Source organism: Hesperophylax consimilis, chromosome 2 (assembly GCF_061612785.1).
Source record: "Hesperophylax consimilis isolate HC1 chromosome 2, BYU_Hcon_1.0, whole genome shotgun sequence".
Taxonomy (NCBI): Eukaryota; Metazoa; Arthropoda; class Insecta; order Trichoptera; family Limnephilidae; genus Hesperophylax; species Hesperophylax consimilis.
Genome location: NC_142837.1, coordinates 38,543,871 through 38,560,106, shown reverse-complemented (window position 1 = coordinate 38,560,106; position 16,236 = coordinate 38,543,871). Strand labels below are relative to the sequence as shown.

At 34.7% G+C, this 16,236-nt stretch overlaps 1 protein-coding gene across 1 annotated transcript; it reads right to left on the bottom strand.

The window, feature by feature from the left end:
* Window positions 1-12,121: 12,121 nt before the first annotated feature.
* On the bottom strand, window positions 12,122-16,032 carry LOC149426002 (uncharacterized). Its single transcript, XM_089644019.1, has 2 exons — window positions 15,238-16,032; window positions 12,122-12,562 (listed from the first exon to the last, which is right to left on the bottom strand). Exons 1-2 carry the CDS (start codon window positions 16,030-16,032, stop codon window positions 12,122-12,124), a joined length of 1,236 nt encoding a protein of 411 aa, XP_089500145.1.
* Window positions 16,033-16,236: the final 204 nt, after the last annotated feature.

Genomic DNA, 16,236 nt, shown 5'->3' with positions numbered 1-16,236 from the left:
GAATGCTTTCCAGTCTTGTGAGTTTCTTGAGATTTTTGCAATTTTTTACAGTCTATCTCTTTCATATTGTATTGATTGTAGTTTTATGTTATACTATTTATTTGTTCCTCTTATTATAGTAGTTTGGATTGGTATTAACTGGTCGATTACTTCTTGAAGGTTATTTATTAATGATTTAGACTTTTCATTAAATTCCATTTGATGAAGTTCATTCATATCACCCAGAAGTTCAATTAACTTTTCATTGTTATATTTTTTATAATTTCTGTATTTTATTACTTTGCTGGTTTTCGTATTAGTTCTTTTTGTGTTATCTGTAATGTGTATAAGGTTATGGTCGGTTATTTTTGGCTTATCTAGAACTTTTACATTCAAATCTAATCTGTTGGATATGACAAGGTCAATTAACGTCCTGGATTTATCCGTTATTCGATGCCTTATTTAAAATTTGTGATGCTATTTTTTTGCTGAAATTACAAAAGTATTCGTTTATGTGATTAGTTACAATGTCTGGATGGTCGTTTAGAGAGATGTCCTGGCCGTTGATGTTTAATTTATTGAGTGGTTGTTCAGGGTTATCGGTATTAGATATTTCTTTGACAATATGCCAGATTTTTTTATGATTACTGGCTTTGTACAGTTTTTCTTTGTAGTAGTTTTCTTTCGTGGTTTTAACGAGATTATTACATACATTTCAGTATTTTATATAAAATATTTTGGCTTGAGTGTCCGGATTATTGAGTAGGTTTTTGTGGAGCTTGTCCCGTTTTTTAATACAAAAAATTAGGCCATCTGTGATCCATGGTTTCAGTTTTTTATTTTTTGAATTATTCAAACGGGATTCTTCGGTGACATCCTCAATATGTTGCAAGAGGATATTAGAAAAGGTATTAAAAGCAACGTCTACATCGTTGGAATTTAGAGTGGAGTGCCAAATTTCTAATTTAATTCTAGAATATAGTTTCTCGAAATTAACTTTTTTTCATTTTTATATTATTACGTGACGTTCCGGTAGTGGGTTTATTGTGCATAAGGCCAATTGCTACTGAGAAGTGATCTGTTATGGTTGATTGATACACAATCCCTTGGGCATTTTTTTTTGTTCTTAAAAATATGTGATCAATACATGAATTTGTCGTATCAGATACTCTAGTAGGAGCATTAATATGAGAAACAAGCCCGTGTTGAGTCATAAGATTTTATAATCGAGTGTTTGTGTTGCCATAGGCTTAACTAAATCTATGTTAATATCACCATTTATCATTAACCATTAGCTCTTCATTTGATGTACAGTTAAGTAAGGCCATGTCTAAGAATTTAGGGAATGATGAAATATTTTGGTGTTTAGTTGACCTATATGTATAGTGCCAGAATTCTGGTTTGGTTGGTTTTTATTTGAAGGCAGTTGGCATGTCAAATGGATAATTCGGAGATAGTCGGGTCTAGCTCGGATTTAACGTAGACAATTATTCCATCTGACTGTGTCTTATTATTTTGTGTATTGAATACCGTAAATCCAGCAATGTTTTTACGAGTGTAATTTGATTTAATTCAACATTCACTTAAAATTATTACGTCAAAAATATTATTCAAACCGGCAAGTGTTACAAGTAGATTATTATAGTTCCTAACAATACTAAAAATGTTAATATTTTTAATCTTTAATAGGGTTTTAGAATGTCTATGCATTTCAAGGGATCATTGGTTTCAGGAGTAATTACGTTTCCAAGGTTTTCTATTTGTAGATTAATATCAATCATTTCTCTTGACTGAAATTTATATAAATTATTTGTTCACTCTTTGGATTACAATACTTCAAAAAATAAAAAATCGGATAATTAAGTGCAGGATAATGGTACTACAGGCATTTCTAAAGAGTAGAGGTAGGTGTGGTATATAGATCAGAACAGGGTAAGTGAATATGTATGAAGTATATGATTGCAATAAATAACTAATAAAAAAAGTAAATATTTTTAGAACATATTTTGCTTTTGTTACTATGATTCATATAAAAACATACAAGGAAAATATTATTAGCTAAATGACTGACTTTGTTTTTCTTAAAAAGTATTAAAACACTTGACTTTGTAATAGAAGAGTAGGATTTGGATATAAGCTTGAGATTATAGTTAGTAGAGCACTATTCATGCCGTTCATATTAGTTACAAATTAAGGTGGATGATCATATGTATTAGATTGCTTCGATATATTGTTTGCAGTTGAGTAGTAGACACTATTAGTACTCGAATGTTATTAACAAGTGTGGTGACACATGTGTAAAAAAGATAGAATAACTGATAATAGCATATTATTAAACAATAATTAATAACCAATGTAATAGAGTAACATAGCGGTAATGTACCTTGTATAATCTTAATCAGTCACCGTAATTGACGTTTTTCACGGTCAAGGTCAGCGACATTATTTATTATGATTATTTTGGATGTGTCGGTTTGTTTAAAAAGAATTCGCCATCCAGAATTCCATGAGTGTTTGTAGTTATTCTCTCTTTTTGAGTTAAGTGTTCGGACACACACAGGGTTTTCCAATAAGAGGTGTTATTTTGAATAGCCCGCTATTTCGGTAGATGTTACTTTTGAAGCTGTCATTTTTTAAAATTTGACAAGTAGAAACTACTCCATTGATAAAAATGGAACTATAAACGCTTCAACAACGCATTTAAATTATTTAAATTCACTTGAGTGAATCAAATGCAAATCATCTTGAGTGATGAGGCCCATTTCCACCTCGGTGGCTTCGTCAACAAGCAAAATTGTCGCATCTGGGGTTCGGAAAACCCAAGAGTTATTGTTGAAAAGCCTCTTTATCCTCAACGTCTGACTGTTTGGTGCGGTTTATGATCCGGCGGAGTCATTGGACCTTACTTTTTCGAAAATTAGGCTGAAGCAACAGTTACAGTGAATGCATTGCGCTATCGAGAGATGATTAATGATTTTTTTATGGCCGGAATTGTATGATATTGATCTGAACAAAAATTTCTTTCAACAAGACGGCGCTACGTGCCACACAAGCAACGAAACCATTGATATTTTACGATTGAATATCAAAATAACACCTCTTGTTGAAAAACCTGTAGATGCGTCTGGCGTCTTGCGATAATCCCAGGTCCATTTATTTCATTTATTTGTCGAAATTATGGTAGATTTCTTGTAACTTTTGATTTTGGATAGGAAGTCGTCGAGTGATTTAATATTGTTGAACGTCGCAATAATCGATCTTGGATTTTTTTTGGAAATTTTCGGTCCCAATCTGTAGATTTTGATAAAACAGATTGTAATGGTGAGTCGGTATAATTGTAGTTAATAATTTTAGAGATTTTTTTAAGAAATTCTACATTATTTTCAGTGTCTGACTCCGGAACACCTCGTATGTCGATATTGCAAATTTGACTTAAAAACTCAAATCTATCAATTGTTTCATCCTGTTTAGAAATATTATTTTATAGGATGTTGATTGATTGTGTGTTGATTTTATACTAAAATTATATCATCCTTGACTTTTTCATATGAAAGTTCAACAATCTTTAAGCCTTTACTTAGATCTTCTTGTTGATCTGACATAAATTGGATTGATTTTATAATTTCGTGATTTTGTGAGATGAGTGCTTCATATTTTTTTACATAGGAGTCAAATTTTTGTTCCACAAATTTCATTATGGATGTTTTGAAATCGCACTTACTGAAAATTGTGCACTATAAACTCAGTTCGCAGTTGTTTTGTTTGGTGATTTATATTAATTTAATGTGGACATAGAAATGCGTCAACACTGGACTTACAAAGGAAGGGTGGGGTGATGTTTTCAGATTACAAAATTCTTCAAGAATCTCGTCTTCAATTTTCATTGATGATGGCGTTATTCACGAGTGTCGGACCCGTCGTCCGTCAGTCCAGAGTTGGCCCAAAGCTCTGGGCTGTCGTTCAAAGAACGAATCGTTTCCCATATTTGTAATCCAATCTTCGGAGACTAGTTCACAGGTTTGAGACCCGAAAAATCCAGTTTTGGCAGTATGGCCAATACACAAAGTTAAAAGCTTCAATGTAGGAAGTGCCACATTCCGAAATCAAAGATACAGTGCATGTAAAAGGATCCACACACCTTAATACAAAATCCTTTATGTAACACATTCATAAAACTTTGATCAAAATTCATCTTGGCAGTATACATGAATATCTGCAGAGTCCACATAGTAATAATGAGTCCACAGAGTTATAATGAGTCCACGGAGTAATAACAAGTCCACAAGTAATAATGAGTCCACATAGTAATAATGAATTCACAGAGTTATATTGAGTCCACAGATTAATAATGAGTCCACAGAGTAATAATGAGTCCACAGAGTAATAATGAGTCCACAGAGTAATAATGAATCCACAGAGTAATGGTGGAACCCCCCTCTATAGGAAGAGGGAGAGAGGAGAATTTTTTTAAATACATGTTTTCACTCTAGGTCGAGTGAGGTATTGCTTGTACATGAAAATAACAGAATTATTCAAGAAGTATTTAGAAATGAGACCAGTTAAATTATTATGATTAATGATTATTATTTACATCGTACTAATTACCTTACAATTTAAATTAATAATATATGTCTTCTTATCTGTCTATATAAATAAAAATGTATTTGTCGTTTGTTAAAAAACTTAAATCTCCGAAAGTTCTTCATCGATTGCTTTGAAATGTTGACACAACTTTGCATTCGAATACGCGCTTGTTACATAGATGTCACCTGTGACAGGTAAAATATATTTTTTAAAACAGTGCCATCTGTTGGAAGTAAAAGCAAAACGCTCTATTGTCTATCTATCTGCACAGACAGACTGATCCACAGCAACGCGTGGCGGGGTATAGCTAGTTTATAAATAATGTAATAGAACACACCTTCTAACACTAGAGTTAATCCTTGTTATTTTCTTGTTTCTTTACCAAAAACCAATCATACTTCACCAAATCTCAATTTAGGAGGCGTGTGTGGGCATTGCCGCCCTGGGAAGCATTAATTGGATGACCCTCTGAGTGGTTCGCTGCGTTTTGCAACTTAGCAGAGGTGCCTTGGTTCATGGGATCAGGATTGTCTAGTCTATGTCACCTACTGTGTGACAGGCCAGATTTGGAGAGACTGATTGGGGGAGATCTTTTTACCACTCCCTCTCCTCTCTCGACACACCGCCTTGCACAGCAGTGGGAGGGATGAATTCAAACGTCTATGACTCCTGGACAAACAGACCCCCAGTTCCTACCCACCCCTCGTACCTTTTTTTTATTCCCAGATATTCCTCCCCTCCCTTCCTTAAAAATCCCTTCATACAGCATCCCCAAAGAGCCTGAGGGAAATTATGTTCCTGAAGGCCAACACAGGAGTGTAAAACTAATGTTAAAAAATAATCTCGACTTGGGTGTGGTATCATTTAATTCAGAAGGAATTAAAACCTAGTGCACGATACCTCACTTGACCTAGTACGAGTATGTAGGTAAACATGTCTTCCCTCTTTTTTTGTTATTTGTTTTTGGGGTGTTATGCCGTGTCTATTAACACATCTGCCCTGATGATGGACACTGCAATGCTGTCCGAAACGTTGGCTAAAGAAGGAGTTAGCGCAACACGGCATAACACCCCAAAAACAAATAACAAAAATACTTTTGGCCGTGAAAATCTTAAATCATATTTGATGTCTACTATTTGGAACTAGTGGGAGAGGGATCTCCACATTGTTGGGCGTACTTTACAGATCTTCATTTGTACCGCCAAGATTATATATTCTTACTTAATAATTCATTACTTTATTACTTGAATAGTAAAAAAAATATTAATACAGTACATATTTATTATACATAACGAAACTGTCTCAGTAATAATCTTTTGTATTTGTCAAGTGATAAATTAAAGATGTCCACTGACAGTTAGTACCAGAAATTCTGAACTGAAATATATCCCGGATTCTAGTATTACGTAGTAGAATCCGAAAGCTTATCAATGCGAGAAATTCTGGAATATCAATTTTTTTTTTTTTTATAGTGAATACCTCACAAGAGTCCCAACTGCTCCCGTCTGGAGCCAGTGAGACTATGGCATCCCCAATTGGGGGATGTTGTGAGGCTGGAGGTAAGTGTGGAAGGGAAAGAGGAAGGTGGGGAAGTACCTGGCTATTCAGATCTAGTCACTAAACACGGCTAAAGCCATTTGGAGCAACGTTTCAATTCTGAATGGTGGTCTTACACCAGGGCGATACTGGTAGTATCTTCCACTCTGGAACGTGCCGCAAATATACTATATATTATTTTAATTAATTAATTGTGAAATAACACAAATTAATCAAATAAAATTTATTTGCGCACGCCGGGTTCGAACTTAGTGATGCAACGGAAGTGTCTTAACGGAAGCAGAAACGGAAACAGATGTCAAAAGTAAATCTTAGCGGAAGCGGAAGCAGAAGCGGAAGCGGAAGCAGAAGTGTTAATACTATGAAGAAAAAGCACAATTTTATTTTTTAAGATTTTTTTAATTAAATTTGTATTTTGTACTCGAAATTAAACAGTGGTAAATTATATTTTTTAAACAGTGTACTAAATTAAACAGTGGTAAATTAGATTTTAGGTGACTCTTTAAAGCTGTAGTCGTGCGACCTTTTCGCGAATACACTTTTTCACAGAGTTTGCATTTGGCACTTGAGTCATCAATCTCAACGAAATAGTTCCAAACGGGACTTGTTATTGGTTTCATGATTGCACTAAACACAACATTCATACTGTGTAACGACCGAGAGCAAAATAAATTTCAAATTCTCCAAAATAGGGCAATGAGAATAATACTCAGACGAAATAGGTATTCAAAAGTAAATAAAATGTTAAACGAACTAAATTGGCTAACGGTGAAACAGATGTTGACCTTGAACACGATGATATTTTTACACAAAATTGTAAACAACCTGCTACCCAAATATTTTTCGAATAAAATTGTATACAACAAGGACATACACAAACATAAAACTAGGACGTACAATCAAATTAGACTACCAAAGAAGGACAAAGCGAATACCCAGAATAGTATATTATATAAAGGGATGAAATACTATAACGCGCTGCCGGAAAACCTTAAGTCTGCCCCAATTGAAAAGTTCAAGATGTTGTGTAGGAGCCACATCAAGCAAGAAAAAAAAAACATAGTATATTTGTATGTAATAATTAATTAGTCATTTGTAAACTTAAATGTACAAATTACTAAAATAAAAACAATAAATAAAAATAAAATAAATAAATAAGTAGAGTAGAATAACAGAAGATCACAGACATAGGAATTAATAGACGAGAAGATAATGGCGAGGGGTAAAATCAACTGTTGAAGAACGAAGGGGGTGAAGCTGACTGTGATTCGTCAATAAATCAATCTGACAGTAAATAGGCATCTCGCATTATAATATCACCATTTACTTCTTAAAAGTAAAATCTGCTTTTGAATGAATAGACATTTTTACATGGGAGCGCAAATTACTCGCCACGTTATGAACAAATTTAAGTCCAAATTCGGCAAATAAATTCGGTTCTATTTTCAGAGTCGAATATTTCGTTTAAGTATTTAGTTAAGACACTTTTATAAATGTTCATAATTTACTTCCCAGCAACCAACCAGCTTTGTGATTCGCGTCCAGACGTTTCTCGATGTGATAGTATATTATGTTTCTACAACTGATCCATATTATACGATGTGAATATGCTTAAAATAAAGTAAAATAATGCTTATATATGGAATGTAATACGACAATTGGGTTTATTCTCTTTTTCACATCTATTTTTACAAGTTTTCATAGCACAAGTCAACATTTTGCCGTGTTATTTCGTAAAATGAACCGATGATACCTCGACCATAGTTCGCACAAGAATGATGACGTCACGTTTTCAAATTTCACTTGAGGCCATATGCGAGCACAGCCGGCTCCAATGGAACCGGTATGGGGAGTGGGGATAATACGCTTTTAATCACTTAGGGCAGGTCTACTAATATTCATATGTCTATGCAGAAGATTTACTAAACGTCACGAGGTGCGGTGATGCGCAGAATGCAAATAAACCCAGTGTTGCCAAAATACATAAACTATAAACAAACCAACTTGTTGCGACACGTTTGTATCGTTTGTGTCCCGCCCCCAGTCCAGTCGACCCCGCGCCCCCCGCCTCAGCGCTCCTCGCTGTATTCTCCGTTTAGAGTTCTGTTATAAAGTTTGCGGAACCAGAAACGGAAACGGAAGTGAAAAACTTGCGGAACTTCTGCAGAAGCGGAAGCGGAAGCAGAGCTCTGTTGCATCACTAGTTCGAACCCGCGACCTTCGGAATGGCAGTCCAATGCGTTACCACTGGACTATGCCGGCCGTCAAATACAGCATTTATAATTTTATATTTAGTCACTGAAAATCTTTCTTTCAGATAATTTAAGCATACACATTTAATTTAGAATAGTGTTGTGTTTCAATAAAATTTATAATATATATATATTCAAGTTGGCGGTATTTATTTTTACTCGGGAGATATTTTCTTAATATGAATCACGACTCGGTATTAAACTATGACAATCTTGTAAACGACCTCACAAATAAAATTAATTATAATAGCATCACTAAAACTAACACAAAAAACATAAATAACCCAGACTGGATAACCAAAGACCTTATAAAATAAATCAACAAAAGAAACAGATTACACCTGAAACTAAAAAAAACAACCAAACAAAACTTTATTGAAAACAGAATTCCTAGTAGTAAGAAATAATATTACTAAGAAAAAACTTAAAACAAACACACTACGGTGATCTTTTTAAAAAATGCGAAAATAATTGTAAAAAAACCTGGAAGTTAATTAACAACATCATACAGAACCAATCGAATACTTTGAATACTTTTTTGTAATAAATTAATCATTAACAACGAAATAATCACAAACAACGTAGAGATATGCGACCACTTTATCAATTTCTTTTGTAACATTGGCTCCTCCTTAGCTAATAATATACACAAAAAAATCACACACAATCCAGCCAATGAAATAACATTAGTGCATGATAGCATGGAATCATTAAATCTTCAACCTACCACGGAATTAGAAATAAGTAAAATAATAAAATCCTTAAAACTAAATGCTAGCGCTGGTTATGTAACACTCAAATGTAAGACAGTTCTAAGTCTCTCCACAGAATTGTTTCCTATTTTATCAAAGTTAATTAATCAGTGTCTTAAAGAGGGAACTTTTCCAGATAGTTGCAAAATTACTAAGGTAATACCAATTCACAAAGGTGGGTCAAAAACGAATACCTCAAATTACAGACCCATTTCTATCTTACCAATCGTATCTAAAATCTTTGAACGTGTAATCTACGATAGATTAAACAACTTTCTATCAAAAAAATCGTTCTTATATAAAAAACAATATGGCTATGAAAAAATCAAACACACTGGCGGCAAGATAAATGACTTAATCAATAAACTTAGAAACAGCATTGATGGTGGAAATTATATTTTATCAATACTAATTGACCTTCAAAAAGCCTTCGATACAGTAAGCCATGACATTCTTCTCAAGGAACTCGAGAAAATTGGTGTAGTTGGTCCTGCTCTTAATCTATTCAAATCATATCTAGAAATAGAATAGAAAGTAATTCGTTAGCATCAATAATCAAAATAGCAACCACCTACCAATAAACTTCGGAGTCCCGCAAGGATCCATACTAGGACCACTTCTGTTCCAAATTTATATAAATGATATCTCCCAATTAGATTTAAACGGTGATATTTCAGATAATACCGCAATTTTCTACTGGGGTAGAGATTTAAACATTTTACTAGAAAATGCACATAGTGATTTAGACAAAATTAACAGTTGGCTTCAATCAAATATCCTAACAATTAATGTTAAAAAAACAGGATACATGATTTTAGCTCAACTCGTAAAATAATTCCTCCTCATGTACCCTTAAAAATTGAATATAATCCTGATACAGGAGAAATATCTTGGGCTGTGCATTGATAAACACCTAACTTTTAAACAGCATATTCAAGATATTAAAGAAAAAATCACCCCCTTAATTAGCGTATTTAGCCGGATATCATATCTGTCACCAAATAACATTAAATAAGGTCTATATTATAGCCACGTACACTCACATTTAAACTACTTGATTGAAACCTGGGGAAATGCATGTGAAACATATATAAATGAACTACAGGTAACACAAAACAAATTAATCAAAAAAGCTATTTTATTTCAAACCTAGAACAACAACAAAAAAATTATGTATGGAAACAAAACTATTAAAATTAAGATATACAAAATAAATAATAAACTCATACATACAAATACAGAACTCATTAAAACGTCCCAAGTACACACACGCTTTACACGGCAACACGTTAAAATACATTTAAACACCATACATATGGCAAGCAATCCATTGGTTACGAGGGGAGCAACATATATAATTGCCTCCCAGACGAAATTAATAATGAAAAAAGTGTAGGTACATTTTTAAAAAAATTGTTCAGTTTTATGCTATGAAAGTTAATAATATCGTTGTGTAATATATGTATGTGTAATGTATTCGTTATTTCTAGTTAAATAAGTGAAAATGTAATTTTCTTTTTTATCTAGAATAAAAAAAAAATTGTATTAATATTTCAGGCGACAAATTATTGCTTATAATTATTTGTTATCCTTTATGCTATGCATAAAACCTTGTCTTATAAACATTAATTTATCATTAAAAAATAGTATACTATATGTATATACTATATGACCGGTCGGTGGCCGAGTTGACATCGCGCTTGGGTCCCACTCAGGCGTAGTGTGTTCAATTCCTCGGCCGGCTAAGTCCTCCATCACAACACAAGCAACATTTTCAGCTTTCTGTGGTGGTAGTAGGAGATTTTCAAATATTGTCAGGTTATTCGTAACCCGGGAATGTTTGTCTTTCTTTTTAAAAAAAAAAAAAAAAATGTTCGAACAAAATTTCATAAAAGTGCGAATTACGTCTTTTACGAGTATTCGGTACAATTTGATACTGTTTTATCTGTAGATAATAATAAAAAAATACAAATATTAATTAGTTTAAAAAGATATTTTTGTTTTATTGGGTTTAACTTTCCAATGTACATTTGTTACATAAATATTGTTTACTTTACTACCGGTTTCGACACAACCGTGCCATTCTAGCAATCTTAAGACTTTTAAAAGTTAAAACTTAAAAGTTTAAAGATTGCTAGTTAATGCAAAGTAAAAAAAAATAAAGTAACAAATGTAAATTGGAAAATAAAACTCAATAATTGTTACATTAAAAAAACATACACTTAGTAAGACACCACTTTATTTTTGAATCAATAACGATAGCCAACCGGGTTTCGCTTGTCACAAGCTTCATCAGGGCTAAATATCAACTGCTTGTTGGCTCATCAGGGCTAAATAGCAACAGTTGATATTTAGCCCTGATGAAGCTTGTGACAAGCGAAACCCGGTTGGCTATCGTTATTGATTCAAAAATAAAGTGGTGTCTTACTAAGTGTATGGTTTTTTAATGTAACAATTATTGAGTTTTATTTTCCAATTTACATTTGTTACTTTATTTTTTTTTACTTTGCATTAACTAGCAATCTTAAAACTTTTAAGTTTTAACTTTTAAAAGTGTTAAGATTGCTAGTTAATGACACGGTTGTGTCGAAACCGGTAGCAAAGTAAACAAAATTTATGTAACAAATGTACATTGGAAAGTTAAACCCAATAAAACAAAAATATCTTTTTAAACTAATTAAAATTTGTATTTTTTTATTATTATCTACAGATAAAACAGTATCAAATTGTACCGAATACTCGTAAAAGACGTAATTCGCACTTTTATGAAATTTTGTTCGTACATTTTTTTTTTTTTTTTTTAAAGAAAGACAAACATTCCCGGGTTACGTAAGTAAGTTAAGTGGTGTCTTACTAAGTGTATGTTTTTTTCATTCAATATGTCACACCCCAAAGTATTTGCTTCCTTCGAAAATATCAAATTGTTACATAGTTAATGCCCACTAAATAAAAAAAAATAAAAAAGCTGTTTTAAAAATATTCGGATGGTAGATTTGATCAAATCAATCCCATATCAATGAATGTTTGGCAGACCCCCGTTATGCGGATGTTGAAACGACTGGCTGATTCCTTGTTGACGAATTGGATGTCAGCCACATTGATCGACTCTTTCTGCATTAAAGCAAGCACATTTGCAACATCCTCAGCCTCTCCGAGTACCACCGGAAGAAGCAGGAAGGACATCAATAGCCCGTAGGATAACAGCTTCTTCAGGTGTTCTTCAAATATTTCTTTGGGGTAGGCGTCCTTCACATCACAGTCCATGTAGCTGAGTTTCTGGCCTAGGCATTGGTGGTAGTAGTCCATCAAGTAGTTGAAGTGGTCCTTCCTGGTTTCGTAGTCGGTGCTGGTAAAGATCAGGTAGGCTATGTCTATTATCGGGGAACATTGGCGGCTCATCTGCCAGTCTAATAGCCTCACGTCGACAGGCTCGTCACCCTGGAAACATAAATAGGTAAGCTTAGAATATTGGATAATAAATTATTATAAGTAATAATTAGTCGCCTGCAAAATCAATACAAATTGAAAATATCTGCCGAGTAAAAATAAATGCCACCGACGGGAATTGAACCCGCGCCTTCTGATGTCCGATCAGACGCTCTGAACCACTGAGCCACGTCGGCTTATTTCCAAGACAAAAATAAAAAAAATGTTTTTTTTGTTGTTAATGCAGTTATAACGGCTATGATTTTTTGGGGGTATTTGAAGAGACAAGGAATGGGATACATCATTAAAAAATTTTAGAAAGTAGATTTTGACATTTTCCATACATCTTTGACCATAGATGTATTATATTTAGATGAGACATGAAGCGAAAAGTTGGGTTCCGCTTTTTTACCTAGATTCTAGAATTGAGATCTTTTTTGGGGCTGGTGAATTTTTATGTAGAGTTTGTTAAAAATTTGAGTATCGTTTTGATGCCTCTTTATGGACTGCTCAAAAAAGAGCATAAGTGGCAGTGGGGCATTTCGTGTAGGAAGGCGTTTGAAAAAGAAAAATCATTATTGATAAGTACCGAAGTTTTGACACATTATGATCAAACACAACCGTTGATTTTAACGTGCGACGCCAGTTCACAGTTCATATTCTCACAGCGCGGGGCGAGAGGAGGAACCGAACGCCCAGTAGCGTTCGCCTCACGAACGTTGAATAACGCTGAATTAAATAATTCACAAATACATAAAAAGCTTTATCAATAATTTTCGCGGTAAAAAAATTTCACCCTTATTTATATGGGCGTCATTTTTTTATTAGGCACAGATCATAAACCCTTGTTAACAATTTTTGGGCCTAAGACTGGAGTACCAGTAATGGCAGCCAGTCACTTGCAGCGTTGGGCAATCATTTTGTCCGCTTATGATTACGATATAGAATTCGTACGTTCTGCTGATAACGGTGCCGATAGACTTTCAAGATTACCGATTAAAATCAGCGCAATAGTACAGGAACAAATCGAACAAACATATTTGCACTTCGCCGAAGATCACGTGATTTAAAAAAGAAAACACATCGCGATAACATTTTAGGTAGGGTAATTGGGTATATAAAATACGGTTGGCCGGACTACGTCGAAATAGATCAGTCAAAACCGTTTTTCAATAGAAGAAAGGAGCTATATGAAGAATTATGATGTGTAATATGGGGGCATAGAGTAGTCATTCCGGAAGTCTGCAGGGCAACGGTTCTAACGGAGTTACATCAAAGCCAAATGGGAATTGTAAAGACGAAGAGTTTTGCGCTAAGTTATGTGTGGTGGCCGGGGATGAATGAAGCTATTGAGGCGAGATGCAGAGAGTGTGAGGTATGTGCAGCCGAAGCGGCAGCCCCGCCGGCATCGGTTCCGCGTCCCTGGCGATGGCTGGAACGCCCTTGGCAAAGGCTTCACCTCGATTTCCTAGACCCTTTTGCGGGTCACACTTACTTTGTTTCCAGTGATGCCACTTCGAAGTGGATAGAAATTTTTTACACGGCACGAACCACGGCAGAAGTCACAATTGATAAATTACGGGAAACATGGGCACGTTTTGGGCTACCGTATCAGATCGTGACAGACAATGGTCCACTCTTTACTAGTGAAAAATTTGACACGTTTATACGGGGAAATGGTATAAATCACGTATTTTCTGCACTATACCATCCGGCGTCTAACGGTGTGGCGGAAAACGCGGTAAAAAAAATAAAAAGGTTATTTAAAAAACCTTACAAGAGAAGGTAGACGTAGATATAGCTTTACAACGTTTTTTGTTAGTCTCTCATAACACAGAACATTGCACTACTGGTAAGACACCGACCAGAGTGAAAAAAAAAAGTTAAAAGAAAAGAAAACAATTTAAACAACCATAAAAAATTAAATAAACGCCCGGGTTGCCGGCACTGAAACTGAAAAAAAAACTGAGAGTTTTGCAGAGCCGAGCACTGCGTACCTGTTTAGATGCAATGAGGCCAGATAGGGCAATGGTCATAGACTCAGAACAAGAGCGACAGGTTCAGGCATCAGATGGGGAAAACCGAGCGGCAAGCGCGGGGGATAAAGCTTGGTTCCGAGATTTCAGCCCAGGTCGCACGTGGGCAGGGGGTCAAGTGCAGGAGCAAGTAATATCCATGAATTTTACAGTATCAGGGTCAGATGTGGCAACTTACAACCGCCATATTGACCAAATGAGACCGAGGAGTTCGTTAGTATTCCCGTCTGTATCCGGAAACGGAGACCAGTGAGTGGAGACCTACAGAGCTTCAAGAGCCTTTAGAGCTCCAAGCTTTAACCGAAAGTATCCCATTGATAGGTTGATAGGTTAGACATGTAAAATTAATTATGTACTTGTAATATCTATATGCATTTGGTTCCTTTGTGCGATTAATATTTAAAAAATAATAATTTAATTTGTTTGATTACTTGTATATACTTTCTTATTGTTATTTTAAGAGTGGAGGTGTAGTATGGCAATGAGGCGTCCTACCCACTGTATGGGCAATACCATATTGTCAGTCCTAGAATAAAATCCTTTGCAAGCTGATGTCCCTTTCATACCTCCGTACATTACATTTAAACAAACAAAAAATAATATATATATATATATATATATATATATATATATAAATAATAATTGTCTTACCTCAAATTTAAATAATAGATTGTTAATCCAGAAATCTCCGTGACACAATACTTTGTATTGTCCTGCAATCTCTGGATCAGCGTACATGTCAAATACATCTGCCATATTAGCTGTGAATTTGTCAACTCGTTCCCTCATAGCTTTGTCTGTTAAAACACCAAGAGCTTTTTGACGGTACAATTCCAGAAACGGTTTAATATCCTCCCATTCCTTCATGCCACTAAAGTTATTGGCAAAATCCAGAAACTTTTCTGGATGATCTCTTTTGAAGACGAAGGACAGGGCGTGGAAACTAGCCATGTTTTTTAGAACTAATTTCAAGTGCTTGAGTCCAAGAGCTTCCCTTCTGTTTGCCATCCTGAAGCCATCTTCACACATATCCTGAAGGACCAAGTACTCCTTGAATTGCTCTGAACTTGCTTTAAAACTTTTGACTCGCTCAAATCTCTCAGATTTGGGAACATTGTATTTTTCTTCCAATGCGCACAATTCTGGAAGCATTGTGTTATAAACGAATACCTCTTTTATATAAACAGGTTCAATGATGGAAATTTTTCTCAGAATTTCTATCTGTAGAGGAGTCTTCATTATAAGGCTTAGTTTGATCGTTTTTCCGTTATCTGTCTTTCCAGTGACTTTAATCCTGCTGATAACGCCATTGAAGTTTTCTCCTTTGCCAGAAGCAGATGTAACACTAAATTTGAAGTCTTTGATGTTTTCTCCTTGGATCACGTCGTTGATAACACTTTCAAAATACTCACAAGGAAACTCGATCAACTCTTCCTCATTGCTCATGGTGAAGTTGATTCACATACACTTTAACAACCGTTAGAATAGACAGTCTAGATACACAAACGTGTTCTCTTGCGGGGAGCAAATTGAAGAGTGAGATAAAAATACTGTACGGTACTTCAGTTTAACTTGCGGTCGGTTAACAACGGGGTAAAAGCAGGAGAGACCCCACACATTTCGAAAAATGGAATTTTTTTGCATTTAAAT

Bases quoted from the DNA above. Each gene is read 5' to 3' on its own strand.
- LOC149426002 (XM_089644019.1), bottom strand. From the start codon at position 16,032: ATGAGCAATGAGGAAGAGTTGATCGAGTTTCCTTGTGAGTATTTTGAA. The intron at 12,563-15,237 runs GTAAGACAATTA...TTATGTTTCCAG, and splicing joins ATCTATTATTTAAATTTGAG to GGTGACGAGCCTGTCGACGT.